Raw genomic sequence first — 26,581 nt, forward strand, 5'->3', positions numbered from 1 at the left:
TTAATAATTATTTGGTCTAACAAGTGATACTCGGTCTCCCTCTATTGAAATAGATCTTTATTTCAAATCTAATAAAGACAATTAATCAAACAAAATAACCATCAATTCTAACTAGATGGTTGTCAAATGTAATTTGGCCACCAACAACATTTGAGATTGACTGTCGAAGTTAAGCAAAGATGTCACTCACACTCATGTATAGCATTGTGTAAACTAGCTTGACCATTACATTGCCTTGAAAACCAACAAACATACATCAATCTAAGAAACTACAACCCACAAAATCTAAAGACAACAATGCAATGTCACTGACTCACTCATGTGTTCCCATCACCATCACCACCACCGTTATTAAACTAGTTGGTGAAGTTAGAAACAGTGGCTTGGGGCTCACAAGCCTGAGCAGCTGGGCTGGGCTGAACAGCTGGGCTTGGGTCCACAAGCTTCACATTCGAAAGCTCCTCAGGCAAGTCCTCAATCCCCTTCAAATAAAAAGTGTACAAGATCTTGAAAGGGAACACAATCTGGTGCAGCTTCACCTGCCCATACACCCCTTCAAAAATCCCAGATCCACCAGTCACAGCCAGATACGTGTCCTCGTAGGTCAAGTAGGGTCCCTGCACCGAAATGTGACCGTAGTCCCCGAAATAGAAGCTGTACATAGCCTCGTATCGGTCACCTTTCTTCTCGGGCTTGTTCTCAACCAAAATGCACATGCCTGCTGTGATTCCCAATCGTTTCTGAAGGTCCCCTGTATATATCTGCATTTACACATGCAGTTTTATTAAGAAAAATAAAGATTAACCTATAAGAGAAAACGCGGATTTTATGTTCTCGAACTGTTTGATAATAAAATATTTTCGTGAAATTATGTATCTAATAAAAGAACAAGTAAAAAAGAAAAAAAGAGTTACTTTGTTAGTGAAGGGGACTAGATCTCCAAGAGAATGCACAGGTTTCTGGCTTAGACTGAGGTATGCAGGGCTTGCACGATCTCGCTCATTTATCTCATACACGTGCATTTCTTGAACTTTTGCTGCAGAAATTAACAACCACATTTATAAAAAATTCAATACGGAAATACTAAGATTATAAAAAAAGGAAAGAAAAAGAAAATACTAACTGGGTCTTGAAGAAGAGCTTGAGCAAGCCATTGCAGCAGAGTCTTTTTTCTCTTTGTATTGGCAAGAATGTTAGGTAAAGAGGAAGGTCACGATGAGTTTAGCGAGAGAAGAGGAAGGGGTTTTATATTTTATATAGAGGGAATGAAGAGTTGAAGATGATTTGACCACGTGGGTTTTTTGTGGTCAAACGAATGGTCGGTGGAGACGAGGAGTCCTTTTTATTTTTTTATGCCAATTAATTAAACACGTGAATGAATTGGAAAGTGGAAAGTGGAAAGTGGAAACTTCAGATGGCCGGTGGGATTTCTATGTGGATTGTGGAATGTGGAGCCTCGCAGGAGTCAAAGAGTTCCAAATTCCTTTTGTGATGCAAAACTTTTAATGTACGTGTTAGTTGCCTAAATTTGGTTAAGCTTTAGATTGGACAAGCACACAATAAACACGAGATATATAATGATTTACCACGATTTATATAATTGGGTAATGTCCATATAATTTTTTAGTTTTCACTATGAATAAAATTATTTAGAATGTATAAAAGAATTCTAGAGGAAAAATGAGAGATAGATCTAAAAGATAAGAGAGAGATGAGAGATCCTACTCTACGGCCCTGTTTGTTACACCGGATTAGGACCGGATTGTGTTAAATAACACACTATCCTGTGTTTGGGGACACACGGGATAACATTTAAGTGGGACTAACTACCACCGGTTTTCTTAAAACCCCTGACTATGCCTTCTTACCTAGCACCGTGCAGATACACCTCGCTATGTAAGCTCCCTCTTACACAGCACCCAATCTGCTTAGGCCTTCCACGCTCGCGAACTTCATCGTCTTCCTCAAATTTCCTCTGCCTCAAATCTCACGAGGTCAACTCTCTCTTTCTCTCATTTTATTTCACTCTACTGGATGATGACTTTTTCTTTTGCTTTTGGTTCTTTTCTTTTCTTTTCTTTTCACTCTACTGGATGTGTTGGTTCTTTGCTTTTGATTTCTTTTATTTTAGATATTGGGGTTTTTTTGTTGTTTAGATGGCTTGATCTGTTGGGTTTTTTTCAGGTAATTTTTTGGGTTCTTTTCGGCACCCAAACTTTGAGCAGAAACCTTCGATCAACAAATGTTAGTTTTGTGAATGAGAGTCTTCTCTCTCTCTCTCTCTCTCTCTCTCTCTCTATCTCTATCGCGCATCTGCTAAGAAACTTCTTTTCTCTGTTTGAATTAATTAGCAAACAAACAGAGAAGAAGTTCAATTAATGGGTTTCTGCTTTACAGCTAAGAATTTGGTTAGAAGATTGGGAATTTCTCAAACTTAGGGAAAGTTTAAGGAATTAGAGTTGGGTTTTAAGTAATCTAACCCATTGTACTTTTCTTCATCATAATTTAACTTGGGACATTTGGCTGGATGCATTCAATCTATGAATTGAATGGGCAAAACAACTTGCATAAAAGAATAAAGAGAAATAGTAATTAACATCAGAACGGGTCAGTGCTTTTGTTCTCAATGTTTTTGTATTTGATAATCAGATACTTGGATTCTACCATGGGTTCTCAATGTTTTTGTATTTGATAATCTCAGTATTGTATGTTGGACTCTCAATTATATGTCTGATTTATTTTTAGTTTATCACTGATTGTTTGGTGCTGGGACTTTGTTTCTGATTGTATACCAATGTTGAAGCTAGGTGGCATGTTGATGACATATTGGAATTTTTTAAAGGTTTGACATGCTGAAGTAAACTTTTTGCCATCAAAGGTGAGTAGTTTGCTCAGGAATATTCTTTCCTGTTGAAATCTTCCATCTCTAAACTCTAAGGAAGAATATTGCATTTTTTCTTTGTTATTTGATCACAGTAGTTGTCTAGTTCATCACTAGCTTCTAGGTGGGTGATCATACCAATTTGGAAGAAGGATGATGATAGAACAGTAGTTCTCAATGCTGCATCATCAGTAAAAGAAGCACTGGAGTCTGCAGGGATTAAAGTTAATGTGCAATGGAGCCTTGTAATGTTTGAACTTATGCATTATGAACTATGAATGAGTCGAACTTTATGAACATTGATTGTGCAAATTTATTAATGCGTGGGCTTATGTGTTATACATTATTAATCTACATGTTGAGATTTGGGAAATGTCTAAAAAACAAAAGAGATGCTGATAGTGAACTCTAAGTCTCTTTAAAATAAATACATAAAGTTAATTATTTTTGCCTTGAAACTATATTTAAAATTTTTGATAATTAAATTTTTTTATTAATTTTAAATTTTAAATAATTATAGCTTAGTCCGGTCATACACCAAACACAAGATAGTGTTATTTGGCTTATCCAGTTTTATAATCCGACACAGCACCAAACATATGATAACATTTAGTCCAACTTATTCCAGTCCAACACAATCTAGCATAATCCAACAGAATAGTCCAATCCAACACAGTCCGACGTAACAAACGAAGCCTACATGTTTATAAAAGATAAGGAGTTTTTACTTTTACAATTGACCAAGTGTGAGACTTTAACATAAATAAGATCCAACTAAAACCCAATACAATCAAAGAGGCCTAAGTATACACTCTCAATGGTTTCAATCCTGCTCTCAATGGTCTCAATCTTGTGGTTGGTGGGTGTTTGTCTCCTTGTCAAGAATAGTACTTTGACAAGTACTACTCGATGCCCATATTAATAACAATATGAGCAAGGAATTAAATTTCGTTTTTTAGGGTGTCGAAATCGAAACACATGTTTAATAATTTTTCGGGAAGATTTCGGCGAAATTTATCGAAATTTACCGAAATTTATCGAAATTATCGAAATTTTCATATTTTCTATTTTCTTCAACTTCATAAATTTTACAAAAAATAGCTCGAGACTCCAAATAATTCACCGAAAAATTCTACGAACTCGTATTGATGAGTACTAATTTCCTATAACCTCAAAATAGTCAAATTGCTTTCAAAAGAAATTATGAAAAATCCTACTCTTATAATTTAATTCTGAAAAAATAATAATCGTCAAATTCTTGAATTTTCATTTTCTAAAATTCATTTCCACACAACTAAGCTCTAGAACTACAACCAAAGGTCTAAGTTAGTTAAAATAAATTTAAAGAAATTTCTAATTTCTTTAAACAAACCTTAAAACAAATTTGAAAAATTTAAGTAACAAAATTATCATAAGCCAAAATTTGGGTTGTTACACTTAGTGAAGACAAAGCTTGGCTAAGTAAGAGACACGAGAAAAAAGGAAGGAAAGATAAAAAATAAAAAAAAGACTGAAGAGAGAGGCACAGGGAAAAAAAATGAGGGGGGTTTGGGGCCTTTGGGCAATTGGAAAGAATAAAAAAAGGTTTGAGATTTCTTTTAGTTATTTTAAACCTTAAACTTTAATACATTTCTATATAAAAAAATAATTAAAAGTATCCTAAAGGGCTTAAAATCTAATATCCTAAAAAATATAGAGTATATAGGGTTTAATGTATAGATTATAGAGTATAAAGAGTATTAGGGTATATAGAATATATAGAGTATTAGGGTTTCGATTTTAGTGTATAATTAAATTATACAGTATAAAGAATATACTAATTTTGTTTATTCATTATACTAATTTTATTTAACAGTATTTACTCTAGCGCGCATTATATTCACCTTATATCACATAAAACCTACTTTATAATTTGATTTCTTCAGTGTTTTTATCAATTTAGTAGATAATATGTTAAATAAACATATGGTAAAGTTTCATTCAAAATTTCCGTATTTTGATAGCAATTTTCGTCATTTTCATCTAATTTCTGTCGAAATTTAAAAATCTTCAAAATTTTCGTCGAAATTTTCATCGAAATTTCCTTAAAATCCGAAATTTTATTCCTTGAATATGAGTGGCTGGGCAATTTAAAGATTTAAGTCTTTCATTAAAAAAAATTAAAAAGTTATTGTCATATAATAACTATTTAGAATATATATTTTAGCCATACTTTGTTAACAACAAGCGCATCTGGTGTAGTGGTATCATAGTACCCTCCCACGGTACTGACCAGGGTTCGATTCCCTGGATGCGCACGAGTTTCCTTTTTTTTATTGATTGGGCTACACTGAGTTTACTCTTTTTGGGCTGCCTACTCTTCTTATTCTTATGTGTCAAGTGTCAACCAAAATATGTTAGGAATCGAAAATTACAACATGCATCAATTATAAAGTTAGTGGGGACCCCGTGAGGCCGTGACAAGGGAAGCACAAGTCCTGTCACGCTCAAAATGTGAAAAGAAAGAAAAACATGTATCAATTAAATAAGAATACACTAGGAAGTACTGACCCTTAACCGTCTGGTAACGTTTTACAGAACAATTTTTTAAAAACTGTATTGTAAAATGAAAATGACAAATTAAATTTTGTATTCTCAAAATTTGAGAAAGCGTTAGGTAGTATAATTGAAAAACAATTATATAAAACAAAAATAATGAAAACACATTTGATATTAACCAATTATTACAACCAAATAATTATATTCACAAAATATATTAATTATAAATTATTATTAACCAATTTCATAAAATATATAATTAAAAAAAAAGAAGTTTCATAAAACCCAATCTACTTCGGCTGGCGTGACTACCTTGGAGGTGGAAGAGTTGTTGATGGTTGTATTATTAATGGAGACAAGACTGCAAGCACCTATGATCTAGTTGAACAGATGTATTTTCTCTATGTAAAGGTTGTCAAGGCTCATGAGCTTCTTGTCATGGATGTTACGGGGAGTCTTGATCCGTTTATTGAAGCGAGAATTGGAAACTATAAAACAATTACAAAGTATATATTTTGAGAGATGGGTAGAGAGAGAGAGAGAGAGAGAGAGAGAAAGAAATAGAGAAATATAAGAGAGATGAAGAGAAATGGGTGAAGTAGGCAGCGGTGGGGGGTAGGGCTGCCGCTGGAGGAGGTGGGTCTGGCTAGGTGGGGAGGGGGTGCATACCACATGTTTTTTCAAATTTTTTTTTTATTTGTATCCGTATTCTTTATGTTTTCTAAATTCACTGAAAACATCATTTAGTCGTTTTCTAAATTTACACTATAAACTAGAAATTTTATTTTGTGTTTTTCAAAAATTGTTTTATCAATACAGAAACCAAACGCATTTTTGTCATTTTTTAAATTTGTAAAATGAAATACCGTCTTAGTGTACTTGTGTTTTTTTAATTTATAAAATGAAAAACCGTTTTATAAAAGGCATCGAATATCTCGAAAACAAAACACAAGTACACTAAACGTCGTCCCTTCTAAACTTGGAAGGCCACGAGAAAATGAAGCCACTTAGACAACCGATCAATTGCTAAATTAGCCTCATAATAATCATGATGCAACAAAAAACACTTAAAGATGGCTTAGTAATGTCATGATTACAGTAGGACATGATGCATCTTTTATAGAAGTCGAATAGTTGCACTGACTATATTAAGTCGTAGTCACAAAGTCATCCTCAATATTCATATAACAAAATACTCTTGTTAACGTCCAAGCAAGTCCATCTCTCAAAACAAAACACTTTGTCACCCTTGGTTACGATAAAAGTAAGCTTCAATTTAGGGCCATCATTTCTAACAATAAAACTCATAAACATAACCATGAGTAATAGAGCCATCAAAGATTCAACATGCTTGAAACAATAAAATATTCAAAATTTAATTTAACCATATTCAGGACCCTAGGCTGCAAAATAAGTAGAGGATGATTATGTTGGTATAACTGTACAAGAGTGCGCTCACTAAAGAAAGTACATAGTAAACTTGGTCTGTTTTTAACTAGCCACTAGCCAGAAACATTTCTGTACTTTTACCTTTGAGGCCTATAAATCAAAAGTAGAAGAGTGGCCACCAACAGATCCGATAAATGCGTTGATGGGTCTCGTCTTGTATACAAAACACTATAAACACCCCTCACATAGCGCGTCAATAGCACTCTCGTTATCACATGCACATACTAAGTTTACTAAAACTGAATAATAATCTGGATTCTTCTCTTTGAACCCGAACATGATTAACAAACCAAATTAGCTTAAAACAGAACCAGAAAAGCCAGAAAACCCTTTATATTTCTACATTTTTTCCATATTAATAAGGCCAAGTGGGAAGCTCATGCACATTGGCACATTGCACATGTTGTTTTTTCCCATATAAGCACAGTAATTCACTACTTTAACGTACTGTTTAATTTTTCACTCGGCATCTTTCTGCGGGACGTACAGTAAATGTGGGTGGGAGCTCATCTGGGTGTGCTGTGATGTGCAGTCCTGTCCACCCAGTCTGACTCACTAGTCTGTCAAACATCGCCCCCACCACCACAATCTGAATTCTCTGCTGCTCTTCTCAGCAGTCAGCAGCCTCTCTATTCTCTACCTCTCGCATACCAAAATCAACCCCAATGATAAATCCCATCTAAACCCCACACCCATCATTCAATTTCACCCCCGTAAAATCACCGAGCACGATTACCACTGTTTTCATATGTCAAACACCTCCATGAAACTGGCGCGTGGTTTCCACCCTCACAACCCGCGCGTGGAATCCCCCCTCCCCGTCTATAAAAATACAAAGATCCTCCTCCCTCTCCCTCTCTCTCTCACGCTCATATAAATACAAATCCGTACGTTCAAGAGAGAGTTGATAGCAAAGGCCAGAAAGAAACATTGGTTTTGAAGCATCGGCAGTGGTCCGGCCACCGTGGGCAGCAGAAATGGTGATGAAATGAAGGAGAGGCAGCGTTGGCAACCGGAAGAAGACGCGCTGCTGCGGGCCTACGTGAAGCAATATGGTGCGAAAGACTGGAACCTCATCTCCCAGCGCATGGGCAACGGGAGCAACGGCAATAATCCCCTGCATCGCGACCCCAAGTCCTGCCTGGAGCGCTGGAAGAACTACCTGAAGCCTGGCCTGAAGAAAGGCTCTCTCACCCCCGACGAGCAGTCCCTCGTCATCTCTCTCCAAGCCAAGTACGGCAACAAGTGGAAGAAGATCGCCGCCGAGGTCCCCGGCCGTACCCCTAAGCGACTCGGCAAGTGGTGGGAGGTCTTCAAAGAGAAGCAGCTCAAGCAGTTGCAGAAGCAGAACAACAAGACCCACCACACCACCTCCTCCGACGGGAATATTCCGGTCGCCGGAGTTGCCTCTCCAGACACCGCCGTCCACGGCCCCTACGACCACATCTTGGAGACCTTCGCCGAGAAGTACGTCCAGCCCAAATTACATCAGTACGGCTCGCCAATTCCTTTGCCCCACACTATGAGGACAGCGATTCCCGGGTCGGAACCCGATCCTGTTCTCTCACTCGGGTCGGTTGGATCCGCTGCTTCGTCTTCTGTTCTGCCTCCGTGGATGAACATGAACATGAGCATGAACCCGTCTTCTTCTACGACATCGTCGGCCACGTCATCTACTACTCATTCTCCTTCCGTGAGCCTGTCGCTTTCGCCGTCTGACCCGGTTATCGAGCCGGACCCGACCCGGTTCCTGCCGGTCCAGCAGGTGGGTACTCTGTTACAGTGCTGCAGGGAGCTGGAGGAGGGGAGGCAGAGCTGGGTGCAGCACAAGAAGGAGGCCACGTGGCGGCTGAGCAGGCTGGAGCAGCAGCTGGAGTCGGAGAAGGCGAGGAAGCGGAGGGAGGCGATGGAGGAGATCGAGGCCAAGATAAGGTGCCTGAGAGAGGAGGAGACGGCGTTTCTGGGTCGGATCGAGAGCGAGTACAGAGACCAATTGGTTGTTTTGCATAGAGAGGCTGATAACAAAGAGGCCAAGTTGGTGGAAGCTTGGTGTAGCAAGCAGATGAAGCTGGCTAAGCTTGTGGAGCAGATTACCACTCATGCTTGCAATCATGGCTAGCGACCTTCTTTTAATGACTCTACAGTTTTACCATTCCTAATTAAATATGGATCAAACCCATTTTGCAAATTACAATTTACAACCATGATTACTCATGTAGTAGTACTGGCGCTGTAGGTTTTGTTAATTCTTGCATTTTGATTTGCAACAGCTTCTTTTTCTTCAATCCTTACTCTCTTGTTGTGCTTAAATAAGATTGTTTTTGTTTTAAAATTGAGAGAAGATGTTTTAGAATCGATGCTTTTAGTTTGATGCTGTGAGCCTGTGTCCAATTAATCGATCAGTTTCTGCAATTTTGTTAGCCAGAAAGGGTTGAAGGTTGAAGAGACCTTTTTAACAAGGCTAGTCTGCTGCATTAATAATAGGGTTAGGGACTTGGGGTTTATAACTCATAGTCTTTCAAAAAAGTTAAAGCCAAAGCCAGTGTGGTCCTTGCACAGCGCCATATTTATCTCTTTATTGTTTATTAATGTTATTTTTTTTATTATAAATGCATTGCTGGGTACTTGGGTAGGGACCTAGGGTGGTGCCGCGTGGCCCAAAACTGAAGCATCGCTGTGTTTACTGTGTTGTGCTGCGGTGCATGGGTGGCTCAGCCGCTTAGGGTGTCTGAGGGATGCTACAGATGCTACGCTATATATGACAATGCTTTGACAATGACTGCTCAATGGACTGACCTTGGTGTTTGGGAAACAATGTGCTACTCTAGCTTCCCCACGCGCCCTTTCTAGGCTTAAATACACTCTCCGGGTTTGGGGCTTAGGAGTTAGGGCAGTTTGGGCTGATCAAAATGGCTAGGTCTTTGAGGAGATTAATTGATGTTGGGCCCTCCAAACATTTCTTCTTGGTCCGAGTTTCAACTCCCCGGGTCCAAAGCAAAAGATAAAAGACTTAAAAAGAAAAAATAAAGTATTAACTCCCTCAAATTTTTCTGAGCTTTTTTTGTTGTTGTATTAAAGGAGGTGAGGATACAAATTTGGAACCTCTCTAGTATTGTGGGAGGAATTTCATTAAATAAATAGCTAGTTGCCTAGTTGGTATATAATTCTTGTCTACTGTAAACTATTGTTCACTTCATACATTAAAGAATAAAATTTATGTTTGATAAAATAAAACAAAAAAAGAGAAAAAATTGTGCACCACATCTCATCTCTAAAAATGTGATAAACTCTAACTTTACTCAAATTCAAAATGTCATGTGAATATGAAATAGAGCTACATAAAAACAATACAAGTATTAATTTATATGATAAGGTAATACTCTCTATGTAGACTATCAATTTGAACATCACATTCAAAAATCAATAGTTCAAAACCTTCTTTTCTTTTTTTCTGAAAAAGGAAAGAATTTCTTCTATAAATTTGATGAAATTAAAATGGGGTATTTCAGTGGCCTAAAAAAAAAAGGGTATTTCAAATTCACCTCATTTTTGCTCCAAGCCTCCAACACCTTCTATTGTCCACAACACAACTACTACAAGTTTCAACAATGTTAACTCCAAACAACCTAACCACTCCATCAACTTGACCCGGCACTAAAGGGTCATCATCATCAACCCGACTACCCGGCACATCTGCAAACCTGGAAACGTCGACGTTTCTTGGCGTACAGTCAATGAACAGCTTCCCATTCTCGCCGATCGATCGCTGAAACCGAACCACATCGCCCGCTTTCAACTTCTTCTCCTTCACAAAACGAGACCACCCTTTGGTCAACACATAACTCTGACTGCTACTCCAATAACAATATCTGAACCTCCACACTTTCCCCACTTGGTCCACAAAATTCAACAAAATCCCTTTCGATGATGCTGCACTGTGATCATCGTCCTCAGAATTACCCATTAATGGAAAATGCTTCTCGGCCTGTTGTTTCGGTATCACCATTCGGTTTAATCTACCCACATCGCTCGGCGTCGCCACCTTCTCGAAAAGCCACTCCCTCTTCGCCTTATACGTGCTCGATAAATTGTCACACTTAATTCTCTTTCGAGCTTCGTAACGCGCGGCATTGCTGTGCTTGTACAGCTCGAGCTCGTCGGTGTACGAGTGTTTTCGGAGCATGTCGACGATCTCGGCCTTGGAATGCGATTGCAAGAAAAGGGTCTCGTTATTGTCATCGTCATGATCATCTATGTTGGTGGTCTTCAATGGCTGCTGCTGCTGCTGCTTGAAGTTTGTGATGGCATCGAGGCCTCGGAACCTCAGCGAGGCAATGTCGTAGGCCTTGGCAGCTTCTTCTTCTTCGTTGAAGGTTCCCAACCACACACGTTGGTGCTTCTCGTATATTTGGGCTCCCCAACGGCCATTTGGTTGAGGGACTACTCCCTTGTACCTTGAAGATGGTAACTTGTTTGAATTTGGCTCAACCCCATTTGAGTCACTTGTGCTCTCATTCAAGTAATTCATCACATCCATTGATCTAGAAAAGATAATGCACAAAAAGATTAATGAATGCTCTTCTAGGTATTTAGATTCAAAAGAGAAGGATAAGAATTGAACTCTATGTTCTATATCAATTTCGATTCAAAAGAAGAAAAGGATAAGAATCGAATTTTTAATGTTTTCGTATTGATTTAGATTAGAAGTAGTGGACAAAAATCGAACTTTTTTTCTAGTATTGATTTAGGTTTGAAGATGGTAAGAATCAAAATGTTCATGGATAGTTAGGAGAAGAGTGTGTGATATTATAGTACTTGTGGGATGTGTATGAAAGTTAAGTAGGACCCACTTGAGCAATTTGACGAGGATTCACATAATGTATATGTAGCTATGTATATATATATATATATATATATATATATATATAGAGTTTGTTTTATGGCAAGTTCATCCCCCCTGAAAACTCTGCTGTGATCTGATGATCATGGTCCTTGCCTAGTTGCCTGCTTTTCACGTTTCCTGATTAATCTATTTGGTTTTGAGGCTTTTCCTTTCCCTTTTCTCTCTCTCTCTCTCTCTCTCTCTCTCTCTCTCTCTGCCCAACCTGATCTCACAATATCTTCACTACTATCCCCTACAATCTGTTGTTGCAGTGGCTAGTTATAATTTATTGTGTGATCAATTTGGGGGAGAGAGGGATTTTCCATTTTCCTCGATGGATGGAATTGGTTGAAATTTCCTAGGCTGGACGTGGCCAGTTCTGATTGGCCGTGTGAACACGTGGCTTGCTTTGGTTGGCTGTCTGCGATTGTTATCTATCTTTTTTTTATCTAGGCTCACACTTGGTAGTTGTGAAAGTGATTGGTACCCAACATTGGCAGGTTATCCCAATTTGGCTGAATCAGGTCTGGTTTGTTTCTCTGTGCATGCATTTGGAAAGTGAATGTGTGAATGTACCATTTACTTTTCTTTTCCTTGTTAATCTGAAAAAGAATTACTTTTCACTTTACCAAAACCTTGGTGAGTTGAATCCACCTGGTCATGTATTCCTGACACCCAAGTTGAATAAATCAGAAATAATATTGCTAAGTGTACCACATTAGTTGCATTAGTATCATTTTGTGTACCACCTCTAGAGATGAGAACTACTTATATTGATGGATCTCATCTTTATTAAAAATATAGTACACAAGATGGTACTAAAATGTGGTACACTTAGCATTACTCAATAAGAAAACATATGCAATTGGTCGGAAACATTCTTGCCAGATAATTTGATAACATAAGATGTTTATCTTGTTATGTGAATTTGAATAGTAGATTGTTGCCTTAATGTATGTCCAAATTTACAATATAACAAGATAGATATCTTAACATAACACCCTGCAATTGGTAGTGATATGAACGAATTGGTGAGAATGCAGAAGCATCCTGGTTATCTTTCTTTAAAACAAATGTAATGGGCTGGGTGGGGTGGGGTGGGGTTCTTAAAAATTGAGAAAGAGGACTTGGGCTAGAGTGGTGAGCTATTGGTCCTTGGACCTTGACCATTATAATTAGATTGGAACTCAAGCATTCATGAATCTTGTGTTGGACTTTGGGCTTCCATCACTTAGGGCCTGTTTGCCTTGGTTGCCCCCTCTCGACCCAAGCCACTTACATCATAACCCTGCTATGATTCGGCTTCTACAGTTCTACTTGTATGAAAACAAAGGAGTAGTGTTTTATTTATTTATTTATTTTAAGAATCACACTATTAGATGAAAAGACCCAACAAATATACGAAAATATAACAAGCACTTAGTCCAAAAAATGTGAAACCAATGCAAAACTAAAAATCACAACAAGATAGTCCATCATATTCCAAGCTATATCATGAAAATTATCCATCAACTGAAAAGCATTTAAGATAGCTACAAGAAAGCTATATTGTATTATCCACATTGTGGGTACAACAAGGTGGTCCATGCTGTTTGGGCTTGTGGAGTGTTGTGTGTAGATATTAAACATTTGGGATATGATGTACTTTATCGTCAGTGCTCATTTATTTGTCTTGTTGAGTGGTCTCAAAATATCATTGATCATTCGAGAGAGTCTTCAATGGGGGCATGCCCCAGTATACAAGATTTATCCTTGATCATTCTCAATACACCCCCTTTTATTTTATTTTATTTCAATTTTTATAAGTTACACTATGACTTCCATAAACATGCATAATTTGCTTAGTAGTTTCCTCTCAGTTTCCTTTGGTACCATCTCTTACTGAACAATGAATAATTAAAATGAACAAGCTAGACTCTGTTCAAATCCAAAAGAATAATCAAACAAAATCCCAAGTTGAAGTTGAAATTTATAGAATTTAATCCAAAATGAAAAATAGGTGACTTAATACACTGAACAACCCCAAGTTAGAGATGTCCGAACAGACACAATCTTTGCTTTAACCAAGACAAACATTTTTCCATTCTCACTTTTGTTTTTGTGTTTGGTCACATTCTTATAATATAGTCGGAAAAGAGCCTCTCTAATGAAACAGGGTGTGGACACAAGGCCCCCCTAATGATGAACAGTCAACAAAAATCTAGGTTGCTTTAGCAAGTGAAAGGCAGCTACCATGTCGCTCACGAGGTTGTCACGTGCTGGGTTGTCGATCTTCTTTGTGGCCACGTCATCATCCTCTGCATTTTATTCAAGAATGAATAATAATAGCAGGCTTAGCAGCCAATGAATGAACAGTTTGAGACAGGAACCTGGACCGATTTTACAATGGGGAGATTCATTTTTTATGGACTTTGTCTCCTTTAATCAAACTATCAAAGCCTGTATCAGGTATGGGTTTTTTATTTTTATACAAATAGAATACTGTGAGAGATTTCATAAATGTGACAATGTTTTATAAATATGTATCGAGTTTATAATGTGACTTATTTATTTATAATAAATAATACAATGATAATTATACTGTCATTGCAACAATACTTATAGGAATAATAAGCATTATTCCTATAAGTATTGTTGCAATGGCCCCTCAATAAAGAAAAATTACTGTTTCTTTTGATAGTTATCTGGAAACTAGCACTGAAAATAGTCAAGATGGGCCAGGCCCACTATCAGATAAGGCTGGGAATTTTTCTCATTATCCCTTAGACTAGGACTCAGTGACTCGATCACTCACTCTCCATTGGCAGCAAAAAGATAAACAAATGGAGAAAAAGATCTGGACTCTCTCTAATCTACCTATTTTGTAAGGTACCTATTTTTTAACCCAATGACAATGAAAGAGAATGGGTACCTGGTAAGTTGGTAAAGTTATTTACTTTTGCAAGTAATTTGCTTAAGAGATTGTTTTTTTTTTTTTTTTTTTTTTAAATTTATCCATTCATTTGGTGGATGACAGTAGAATAAGCATACAAGCTTACTCGCAAACCAAAATATACTCTCACCTTTTGGTTTACCCAAAAAATTACTTTAGTACATGGCCATACCATACTATAGATTATAAACTATACATTAAAAACCTCTCAAACCTAAGTTCTAAGTAACAGGGACGGACACAAGTTGGATTGGTTTACTTCGAGTTCAAATATCAAGTCGAAGCGACCAATTCGGATTGAAAATTTTCAGCAAAATGTTCATTCCAGTGAGTGTCAACTCTGGCAACCCATTTATAAATCCCTAATTATCAAAATCAAATGAATTTCACTACAATTCAATATTAGGTATAAATTCCTCAAGACTGGGTTGAGGGTCTGGTTAGTTGACCTTTAATTTCCAATGGTTTGAAGTGATATATATTGTATTTATATGGGAGGAGCACAAGACTAAACGTGTGGGATTGTGTTTCATCTGAGGCTAAATAATTCAATAACTTATTTAACATTGGTTGGGTTTGTAGAAGTCATTCAGATTCTCTTGCAATTTTTGAGTTTCGAGCTTCAATATTATAGTAATTTGCACACACTTCGCTGTCCCTTGGTGTACGTTTGTTGTTTAATGATCGAGTTATATCCACTATATACAGTCTCCAATGGGGCATCCCATGTAATTGGAACTAGCTAGACAGATCCTGCTCAGATATTTATTTACGTATAGAAAAATTACAGTGATAGTACTGTTACATTTTTTATGAATATTAATTATACTTGCAATATTAATGCCCATCTACTTAAATTGATTTAGCATTTTGACCAACATGATGGATCGAATAGGAGCTAGCAGGAAATAATTCAAGTAATTCTTACAGCATTTGAGTTCAATATCATTTTGAAAATGACAAATTTGCCTCTCAATGAAATTATTTTTTGTTTAATGAATGACATACATATTCAACTTCATATTAATGATCCAATATCCCTAAAGACTTAAAATTATGGGGTGGTTTTGGGTCATAAATTCGGTTGGGTTATAAGGAAAATTAGAGTATCAAGTAAAAACTATTTCACAAGAGACTCAACCCTTTATAAATTAGTCTTGATAAATGGTAAAATTTTCCAACACTTGGGTAAGAACAATAATTTGATTGGGGATCAGAATAATGGTCCCATAATTTGTTAGCCACGTGGAACCTTTTCATGTATGATATGGGAGCAGAGCTTGTTCATCATGAAATTAAATTGTACTGGAAAAATTATATATGTAATGCCATTGTTCTTGTACGCAGCATGCAGTCAGAGGACATGACAAGGAAGCAGCAGAAATTTTGTCATGAGGTTATAATAATTCAACCTGTGTGGGAACACTGCCATGCCAATTGCCCAAATATCCATGTAAACTAATTAATTTCCCAGAATTTCTTTTCTTTTTCTTTTTTCTCTTTTTGATAAATGGCCGACCAAATTTCTTGGTAGTTGATGCCCACATAAATGGTGGTGAAGAGGGTGACGTGTCATAGGGATAGAAGGGGAAGGGTTGGGTTGGGTTTATTTGGAAAATTGGAAAATGATGTGCATGGAATTTGGAATCCTGCTGAATTGGGTTGGTTGAGTGTGGTGTGGGGTGGGGGACCCTAGCAATTGGTGCCATTTCTTTTGGAGCTTTGGACCACACCTTCTCTATTTATATGAACCCCCTTTCCTACCCACCCTTTCAAACTTAGCATTAAGTTTTTTACAAGGCAAAGAAGAAAGCAAGAAAAACAAAGAGGGAGAGATATGAAGCTTAGCAGTAGTGTGCAGATGGGTGCTGCAGATGAGTCCAATAACAAGAGGAACAGCAAAGTCTCATGCAGAAGGCTTGGAGGGTACCTTAGACAACAGAAGGGAAGGCTCTACATTATTAGGAGATGTGTTGTTATGCTTCTCTGCTGGCATGACTAATTTCAAAGATTTAAAGCTCGATTAAGCATACATTATTGCTGTTGCTAGCAGCTGCAGTAGTGAAGTTTCAGCAAACCAATTCCTCACACACTCTCTGTCTCTCTGTACCACCCTTCAACGATGAGGTGTAAATAGCAATGAGAAATTACTGTTAGTCAGTCATTTTTCTGTTTTATTTTTTTTCTGCGGAACAAATGCTCCTTGAGCATAATTTGTACCATAGAAATTAATCTTCAAATTAATTTCAATTTGAAACCAAATTTAGGCCAGAAGCTTGTGCTCCCTCTCTGTCTCTCTGTCTCTCTCTCTCGTGCATATTAATTTTAGTAGTTATTTCAGAATTTTCAGTACAGTGCAGTTAGATAGCGTTAAGCTTTGGTTCTTTAACACATTTCAATTATTGGTTCAGTAATTATATGAACAATTATTGGTTCAATATATTGTCGCGCATGCATCTCAATATTCTTATGGTGCCAAATATTCTTGATATAATAGGGATGATCACTAGCAAGTAGCAAGTGGCTAGCTAGTAATAAATGGAGAGATTCTTCAGCTCTTTTTTCATTTTCTCCAAGTAGAGAATTGGTATCTTTATTCTTTATAGCCACCTAAATAAAGCAGAGAGATCAATAAACAGAGCCAAAGAGGGTTTTTTTTTTTTTTCCTTCTCTTTCTTTCTGGAGTTGTCAACTCAGCTTTCAAATGCACGTTGAAAGAAGTATTAGGTGATCACATGCAGGTCGTAGACTCGTACCCGATGATTGGACAAATTTAATTCTACTTTGGATTCATCTTCCTTCCAAACAAACCTAACGCTATTACTTTTACCGCCACGTATATTTTACAAAGAGAAAAGAAGTCATTTTTACATCGCAAGCATGCTTCAAGCCTTCAAGGTGGTGGGGGACAAACCTTCATATATTGTAAATAAGTACTCATGTATAAATTATAATTAACTAACAAAAACTTTCAAGTAAGTTTAATTCTTATTTTAATTTTAATGTATAGCATCCGATTGAACATCGATCTACCCAATACATAACATACATTAGATATTTGTGAAGAAAACTTTACTTTATAAAATAATATAACCCAAATCTTTTAATATGCAAATGCTCCAATTAATGGCATGGTGTTACTCTAACCGTTGTCAATGTGCATATCCCCAGATTCTTAATTACCCAATTGATAGTCTCAGCTGTACATGTTGAATCACATGGATGTCCCATATCCAACATTGTCCATGATCCCATGATTCATGTAGACACTTCTATTCACATAATAAGTGTTCTCCCAAGGTATATGAACAACTGTGAGGGCAGTACAGTACCATGAATAACTACGTATAGTTTGATTTTTTTTTTTTTCTGAGTTGGGGAGAGAAGAGATTGAACTTGGGTGCATTGTGAGTAATACTATGGCACTTCCAACTAAGCTACCCAATAACTATACGTATAATTTGATTGAATGTGCAATATATATTTGTAGTTGTTTAAAATTTGTCGAGGACGAGACTGTTACTATCAATCCAAGTAAGAGTAGACTAGTGTACAGGAACCTTATCAGCAGCTAGCTTTCAAGCACATTATCATGTAACCACATGCAGTTACCCGCGCGGCCCAGGAAACATGCTTAAGTCATAGGGCCGTGACCCATACGGGCCATACCTAATTAGTGAAGGCTGAAATGAGCAAGATAAAATTAGGTATACATGCGTCCAATACACACCACCCTACATACCTAGTGAATACTGTGAGCTAAATTGACCCTAAAACACTAAAACAACCATAACGAAAATGTCTACAAATTTTGGTAGCTCATTTATATTTTCTGTTACGTAAAAAAATGAAACATATTATATTAATTGCTCCGACAGTACAGTTTGTGCTCTCAAAATCTCAGGACGAATATATATGATGCAATAGCTGTGGACATGGTGAAGTTATGAAAATTAACTTGGTATAAGTGTATTGCATAAATAATTAATGTATGTTAGCTAGCTTAAATGGAACCAAATTAAATAATTTTTCTTTTTCTAGAACTGGGTCTCACTAAATTGATGATGTTAAACTGGAAAAGTGGGTCTCACTAAATTTATGGTAGTATGAGTCTCTCGCACGTGCGATGTGTGTGTGTGAGTGATAATCCCAGATAAGTCAGAATCCAACAGTAGTATTTTTCTATTTGCTGTTGGTCCCAAAACAGAGGACAGTGAAAATAATGGGAATAGCAAGCAAGAAGAAGAGTAGTACAAGTCTAAAAGAGTACAGTAACCACTCATCTTTAAATTCTGTTGGGATCAATGGGAATCTGCCACCTCATGATTGGGAAAGCGACAAAGGTGTGATTGGTCAAAAGGGCAGCTTTTATGCATGCCCACGTGCAACCCCTAGTCCTCAAGCCCCACCTCTGCCTCCTCCACAACTACTGTCTGATTCTCTTCCAATCAGAATAAATGAGTTGAGTTGTTTTCACTCTGGCATATATATCATTGAGTTTAAACAGCCAAACCAAAAGAAAATATTTTTAAAAAACTTTTATTTTTAATATTTTTTGTTGTTTTATTTGAAAATGTGTATGCATGCTGAATGGCTTTTATATATATAGCTTAAGTGGTAAATAATAAGTAGTTGGGATTGCTTTTACTTTTACATTCACAGTTAAGTGTTCAGTTCTTTTTCATTCCTCTAAATCAGAAAAGAAACGGTCATGACTCATGAGGATATGATTTAACTGTAAATCTTGATATATATCATGGTGTCTGGTAATGAGGATCAGCAGGTAATTAGCATATATATATATATATATGTTGATATCATTTGTTGTAGGAATACATTAGATATATATATATATATATATATATAAGTGCATGCACATAAGCCTCAGTCGATCAAAATAACCATCAATACATGTCATAATTAAGCCATGGACCGCGACCATACAATTGAGAGCTGCTATATATATATCAATCATGTTTCCAGGCCCCAATGGGTTTTTATTATACGTACATGTCTACAAATTTTGGGCCTAGCCTGCAAAAACATGATGATGAAGTGATGAGTCATCAATCACAATGCATGCTGATCAGCAAATAATTGATGAGCAGATAACAAAACCAGAAGGATCCTTAATTAATATCTGTTCGGAAGACCATGCCACCTAATTAAGGTGTAATATATTACAAGCTAACTAGAATGATACCCAATTAAGTAGAAAAAAAAATAAAAAATTCAGGAGTACTTACTCTGCATTACTGCATACTGGCGGATTAAGGATCACAAATCACTATGCCAACTTGATGAGAAAACCAATGCCGGCCTACACAAACTTAAAGTATGAAAAAACTAATTAATTAAGAAGTATTTCCTAAGTGCATTTTTAAATAAGCCTACAATATATAGAGGTAAAAACAATTATTACAATATAAATATTAAAGCCGATGTCATTATGAGACTGGCTGAGAAGAACAGTTATAGTCATAATTAAATTCAGAATTTTATGTTTGCATTGAAACCAATACTTATTAGATCGATGAATGATGATCGAAGAAGTGTCAATTACCTGTTGGGTTTGAACTAGCTTCCAAGGACAATAGGCCAATTCGATCCGCACTACTTCCTGATCTGCTGCTAGTTCTTTAATTTGATCATATAGCTGTAGCCTGCAGCTCATCTTTATGCAATAACATTCAGAACTCAGAAGTACCATTCCGAAAGTACATTAATTTAGAAGGTTGCCTATACAGCCTTGTCTGTTGATCACAGTCATACCGTTTTTCACAAATCTGAAGCATACACCTTGAACTGCAAATTAACTGTACTAAACTGCTAACTAAAGACAGTCTTCTTCACATTTTCTATACCAAAAAAAAGGCATATGGCTGGTCCGAACAACAATTATAAAACTGCACGAAACTCGAGCAGACCAAAAAAAATTAAAAGGATCAAGTAATTTAGCTCACCTGTTATGAAGTTCAATATATAGCAGACATGATTACTTCCAATTAATCCATTTCATAAAACTCTCTGATATATGATCTGCTTATTCTTTACTCCATGGAGTACTGCATCACGTATATATTGATCGATCATGCCTAAAAATAAGCTGCTCCAAACTAATTTAAGAAAGTTTGTCTATATGTAAAGCAGAGAAAGATTGCTTAGGTAGACACTAGGGAATATGATCTCACTATATATAGGATGATCATGAGCCTGACAATATCAAAAATTGTAACTAATCTATACATTCAAGTAATTATATATGATCGATCCAATTGACATGCATCTCAGGATCCTTCTACAGCTAGTACTCAAATCTTTGAAAACCACTAACCTATATACCTATATATGCATATATATATACAGCCTGCATGTCCTAAGTAATCTATACATATATGCTTGGTTCCCAAGCATTTCAAAACTTGCAACCATCATGATTCATCACAAAAAGTTCGTGATCAGTTTTTTTTAACAAATTTTTACCATTAAAATATTCTGTATATTATTCTTCTTTCTCATATCACAACACAAATCACAATTCTAGAACCACCGATATATATTGTCTCCCAACAATGTAAGAACTAATCACATAACCGATGTATTATAACTTTTTGCTCCTAATTATCAAACATATATATGATATATCAACCAAATTAACTGTCAGTTCTACACAAGGATACATCCAACATGGTACTGATCGATCATTGAAGAAGTCTTGATCATAGAAATAAATCAAAACTTGTCAGTTTCCAGAACAAGAACAAATTAATAGCCAGGTTATATATAGGATGGGCAGGTCTTGATTTCTGGACCATGTGAAAGTTGCCCCTATATATGTAGAGTACTTAGGTCGACAACCAACAACATTAATTAATCCAAAAGAAACGATTGACAAAAGCAAAATTATTAATTCCCAAGACGGCTTACAAGTAAAATCGTTTCTTCTTGTTCCCCCTAAACCGTAACAATTCCTCATAGCTTTTCCCCAAAAGTACAAAGGATACACATGTCGATCTGATCTTAGCTTTAATTCTTGTACCTACAATGACTAAATATTGACAACAAATAGCTAGACTACTCACTCCAATATCCCATATATATATAATTAGTATCTCACAACTAATGTTGAGAGTAATGTGGAGCAATATCCTACATCGGAAAGCTAGAGCTTAGCATATGTGCTTATAAGTCTTGGGCCTCTTCATCTATTGCCAATTAGTTTTAGGTTGGATGCTCTAATTCTATCATGGTATCAGAGCCAGATTATCTGCGTGTAAGTCTCGCCACACTTGTGGGGGCGTGTTGAGAGTAATGTGGAACAATATCTCACATCGAAAAACTAGAACTTAGCATATGTGCTTATAAGTCTTGGGCCTCTCCACCCATTGCAAATTAATTTTGGATTGGATGCTCTAATTCTATCAACTAATATCTCAAAATTTCAATTGGTAATAATTAGTTACTCCATCACATCCATATATATCTCCTTAATTATCAAATAATATATAATACGCGTGACAAGCAACTCAATATATGGCTGAGTAATTAAGTAAGCTACAAAAACCTACTGCGTGCTCATCTAGGTCGTACAATCCTACAGCATGTAGGATGATGATATATATGAAAGAAGATACATAATTAAACGGATATAGAGAAAATACGTTAACAACGCAAGAACAAGATTACAAACAAAACACAAGTATTTACATGATTCACTCATTAAATGTTACTTCTAACTAACTGACAAAGACACATTTAGAAAAAGGATTATATATAGCACCACTGAATTTGTCAGGGTTATATCTCAGTGGTTCATTATCTAATATACACCAGAGAGTAATTAATTACCTAAATCCAAATTAATCTGTCCTTAGAATTAATATAATCCCAGAGTAAATCTTAAGTGAGGAACAAAATCAGCAAAAGTCATTAAAGTTTAAGCTATAGCTAGGTCTTTCATCTTTTCAGTTCCTTCATATTCATGACAGACAAACTAAGCATTGCATCATTAATTTATTGAACCAAATTAAAAGAAAAAAAAAAAAACTTGCACAATCATTTTTCAGTAGTTTGTTTCTTTCATACACTCAACCAAATTTAGAAGCCACAAACTGCTACCAAAAAGTCGAATCAAAACAACCACAGGACACACCAATTGAATTCTGTTGTCAAAACTAATAATTTGGAAGTTATAAGTCATTTCATTGTAACTGAAAATTAAAAGGACGATGACAAATTCCGTTAGGAAGGAAGATTAGGAGACCGATGGATCTAATCAAAACTAGTTTGATTTCATTGTACATTTTGGCTTTATTTATACAAAAGTGGTTGTAAACATCATCATATATTTACAGGGTTTTCTTATTATAGTTATGTATACTATAATAAAATCTCACCAACTCCATGCAGTCAATTCATGAATAATATATATATATATATATGATCAAATACATCTTTAATAAGAATATATAATGTACTGAGCATTATATATATTAAAAGGTACCAAAAAGAATATCTCTTTACAACCTTACCTATTTCGATCAACACCCATTTAATATATATATATATATATATATATAATGCTCAGTATACGCATTCATATACTAATAATCTAGACAGTACGTACGTACTTCTGGAAAAATCAAGTTAATTACCTGAATGTCCTGTGTTCTTAAAGAAAAATTTCCTCTGTAATTAATCAAATGAAGAATATATAGGCCTCTAAGATCCCTCAACAGTACGTACGTATATAATTATGATATCAAGTACTTATATATAATTAGTACCATTAGAATGACCAAAAAATTTGAACACAAATCATGAGCACTTCGATCTATATCATAAATAGTTGGTCATGGCAATTTGGTATTAATTATAGACATAAATAGTTGTTCTTTGTCTTATTTTATTAAAATAAAAAAAAGTAAATTTTTTTTCCAAAGAAATGATTAAGATTATTCATGTGCATAAAGATAATTTCTTCTTCATCATTAAAGCTAAAAAGTGGCATAGCAAAGTTCCCAGAGAGCTTGACAGTATAATGCATACGATCTAGATCGATCGACAAAATATATCAGCCCTAAAAAATTCAATGTACTTAAAGAACAGCATATATATATATATATATGTTCTTCCCAGAAACTTTTTCCTGGAAAATTAATGCTTTCGATCGATTCAAACTACCAGAAACAAAATATATACTTTTTTCAAAGGTAACCAAAAAAGAAAAGTACTTTTTCTTTTCTTTTCCATATTATTACCTGATCGATCAGAGATTTCATCAGCACGAGCGAAACTTTCCTATGATAGATCTGATGTACACGAATTCTACAGGCAGATGATCTAACAGCTAAGACTGATGAACCTTCAGTTCGCACGTTTTCCTCTCTTTTTAAACATTTACGTTTTAACAAACATAAACTGCTGCCTGTGTGAAAGACAGCGAATGATCGAAAGGGATTAGGTTTTACCTGCCTTGCTTTGCGCAAGAGAGGAAAAATAAAAATCTTAATCAATTTCCTATTTTATATTTTAAAAATCAGAAATTCTGATGATCATTTTTTAAAAAAATTTTTTGGAGATGGCGAATTAAACTTGAAATTTGTCCAATATTATAGAGAGAAATATTCCTAAATCATAAGCTAATTGGTAGTAGATCATTTCTTTCTTTAACTTAGTTTAAAAAGGTTATCATTTAAATAATGAAAAAACAAGCTGGGTTGTAATCTAAGACTTACCTACTTTTTCCAGTACTTTATTTTAGGTTTTGACTAACTAGCTAGCTAGCTGTGGCTAAAGGTGGTTTGAATATTTAATTTTCATCTAGCTAGGTCAATACAATATTCATTATTCAAGCTAGTACATATTAATATCTCCATACTACATGAAATTAAAGACCATGCACCTAATTAATTAGTAGAATATTTGTATGTGATCGATTTCTATTTTCTATTTCCAAGTCTTTAATTTGATGTCAATTCGTGTACAAAGAGCATATGCATACGGCGCAATCCTGACCGTACCTGATGAGTGATATTGACAATGGCACTTCATTAATGAATGATATTAAAGATCTTTAAGCTTGCCCTAAATATTAATGACTTTGATTGGGGAGGACTTTCTTTTTTGTCAGAAATTGGGGAGGCCGGACTGAGGAGGTAGCTAGCTAGCGGGCAGTTTTCATCAAACCAGAGTGATGAATTTATATACGGTTACATATTAAATTGGCTGTAATTACTAAAAGTAGGCTTAAAGCGCATCAATATGCTGAAATTGAAGATGATCATTCACAAGGTACGTACTAAACTGAGATTTCAGTTTAATTATCTCGATCAGTTGGTCTAATTGAACATCTGATCGTAATCATATATGTATGTATTCTTTTAATTTTGATATTTTGCAAAAAAATACTATTATACTTCTTCTAATATATAACCGATTCAATTAGGATTTAACCATGGATATTATAATTAATCTGCCATTCTTAATTTAATTAGGTTTGCCGACCTTATGGACTAAGACGAGAATTAATTATAACTATATACTTCATTATGGTGAAAGTAGAAGATGGTGATCAAAAGCTAACCACGTACACACTTGGGGTATCACATCTCTCTACCACAAGGAATTGAACACTCGGCAATCTAGCTAGCTCATATAATTGGTAGTACTAGATATATAGCCCGATATCATATCGATCATCACTGTGGGGAAGGATGGGAAGTGGGTGTGGGTGGGGTTTGGACACTTCTCTCTGGCTTAAAAGGGTAAGAACAAATCCACATCCACTCTTGTACGTACGGATATTCCCCTTTTATGTATCGTTGTGCATGTGCAGTGCATTAACTCAGTGGGTGCTCATCGATGGCTGATCATCATGTAAAAAGCAACTAACTTGTTTCAGAACTATACCCTAGCTAGGGTTAATTATAGTGCCATTATAACAGATCAATCGATTAAGACATATGGACCATATATTATATATACAGATAGTGGAAATTAATTAATGTGGTTTTGAAAAAGAAATTAATCACCACATTATTTGAGGGGAACTGCAAAGCAAAGCAAAGCAAAGCAAATGAAATGATCAAAGCCTTAATTTATGGATTGTTAATATATACACTCACACACTCACACTTTCACCCATCGTGACCAGATGATCCTTATCTTATTTGTACCATCGTATATCTAATCACAACTTAATTGTCCTTGAAACAACATTAAGAATCCAGTACCCCTTTTCATTTATGGGCTTAAATCAAGTTTTCATGTCTTCTGGGCTGTTCTTTGGTTTGGTGTTTACCGAACATACCAAAATTTTTTGATTTGGTGTGAAAATCGAAAATTCAAAATTGAAAAAAGTTGGTAAACTGATCGATTATCGAAAATTTAAAACGAATCGAGTATTACTATAAAAAGTAAAATATTTATCGAAAAACTGAAACAATTACCAAAATTTTGTTATGTATATGTTTATATTCTATTATGTTTGTAACATAGATACTAAACTACTAATATTTTAAACTAATTATAAAAAAATATAAATGTATAATGTTATAATATTAAAATTGTTAAAAGTGTGGGTTAAGATATAGAGTTATTCTCCAATAAAGTAAATTTTATCATTTTTAGGAGAATATATAAGAACCTCATTGTTTTGTAAGTAATGCATATATATATCATACAGAGTATTCATATTAATCAGTATATATACATACTAAATAAATATGATAGATACTAATATATATTATAAAACTACTTATACCAGTATATATTTTTTGAAATACTAATATTAATATTATTTATATTAATACTAGTACTATACTAAAATATCAATACTACTCATATAATTTATCAAACATTATATGTTATGCATCATATTTAATTAAATTACAATTTA

General features: G+C 35.4%; 3 protein-coding genes, 1 non-coding gene and 1 pseudogene across 4 annotated transcripts; 3 read left to right on the forward strand and 2 right to left on the reverse strand.

Moving 5' to 3' along the window:
• Positions 1-169: 169 nt before the first annotated feature.
• On the reverse strand, positions 170-1,217 carry LOC147288334 (allene oxide cyclase, chloroplastic-like). Its single transcript, XM_086239757.1, has 3 exons — positions 1,124-1,217; positions 915-1,036; positions 170-761 (listed from the first exon to the last, which is right to left on the reverse strand). Exons 1-3 carry the CDS (start codon positions 1,152-1,154, stop codon positions 357-359), a joined length of 558 nt encoding a protein of 185 aa, XP_086095883.1. The 5' UTR covers positions 1,155-1,217; the 3' UTR covers positions 170-356.
• Positions 1,218-5,107: 3,890 nt separating this feature from the next.
• On the forward strand, positions 5,108-5,178 carry TRNAG-CCC (transfer RNA glycine (anticodon CCC)). Its single transcript has one exon. It is a non-coding gene; the product is annotated as a tRNA-Gly (tRNA).
• Positions 5,179-7,499: 2,321 nt separating this feature from the next.
• On the forward strand, positions 7,500-9,153 carry LOC147288336 (protein rough sheath 2-like). The gene has a single exon (XM_086239619.1). The coding sequence runs from the start codon at positions 7,857-7,859 to the stop codon at positions 8,985-8,987; it is 1,131 nt and encodes a 376-aa protein (XP_086095745.1). The 5' UTR covers positions 7,500-7,856; the 3' UTR covers positions 8,988-9,153.
• Positions 9,154-10,020: 867 nt separating this feature from the next.
• LOC147288337 (AP2/ERF and B3 domain-containing transcription factor RAV1 pseudogene) lies at positions 10,021-11,985 on the reverse strand (annotated as a pseudogene).
• A 4,491-nt stretch (positions 11,986-16,476) lies between these two features.
• LOC147288338 (small polypeptide DEVIL 3-like) lies at positions 16,477-16,982 on the forward strand. Its single transcript, XM_086241607.1, has one exon. It carries the CDS (start codon positions 16,520-16,522, stop codon positions 16,682-16,684), a length of 165 nt encoding a protein of 54 aa, XP_086097733.1. The 5' UTR covers positions 16,477-16,519; the 3' UTR covers positions 16,685-16,982.
• The last annotated feature ends 9,599 nt before the right edge of the window (positions 16,983-26,581 follow it).

The sequence above is a fragment of the Dryas octopetala genome, chromosome 4, assembly GCF_963921425.1.
Source record: "Dryas octopetala chromosome 4, drDryOcto1.1, whole genome shotgun sequence".
NCBI lineage: Eukaryota > Viridiplantae > Streptophyta > Magnoliopsida > Rosales > Rosaceae > Dryas > Dryas octopetala.

Coding starts and splice junctions, on each gene's coding strand:
- LOC147288334 (XM_086239757.1), bottom strand. CDS start 1,154: ATGGCTTGCTCAAGCTCTTCTTCAAGACCCA. Junction 1,037..1,123: donor AAGCTCTTCTTCAAGACCCA/GTTAGTATTTTC, acceptor TAATTTCTGCAG/CAAAAGTTCAAGAAATGCAC. Junction 762..914: donor TAGTCCCCTTCACTAACAAA/GTAACTCTTTTT, acceptor GTGTAAATGCAG/ATATATACAGGGGACCTTCA.
- LOC147288336 (XM_086239619.1), top strand. CDS start 7,857: ATGAAGGAGAGGCAGCGTTGGCAACCGGAAGAAGACGCGCTGCTGCGG.
- LOC147288338 (XM_086241607.1), top strand. CDS start 16,520: ATGAAGCTTAGCAGTAGTGTGCAGATGGGTGCTGCAGATGAGTCCAAT.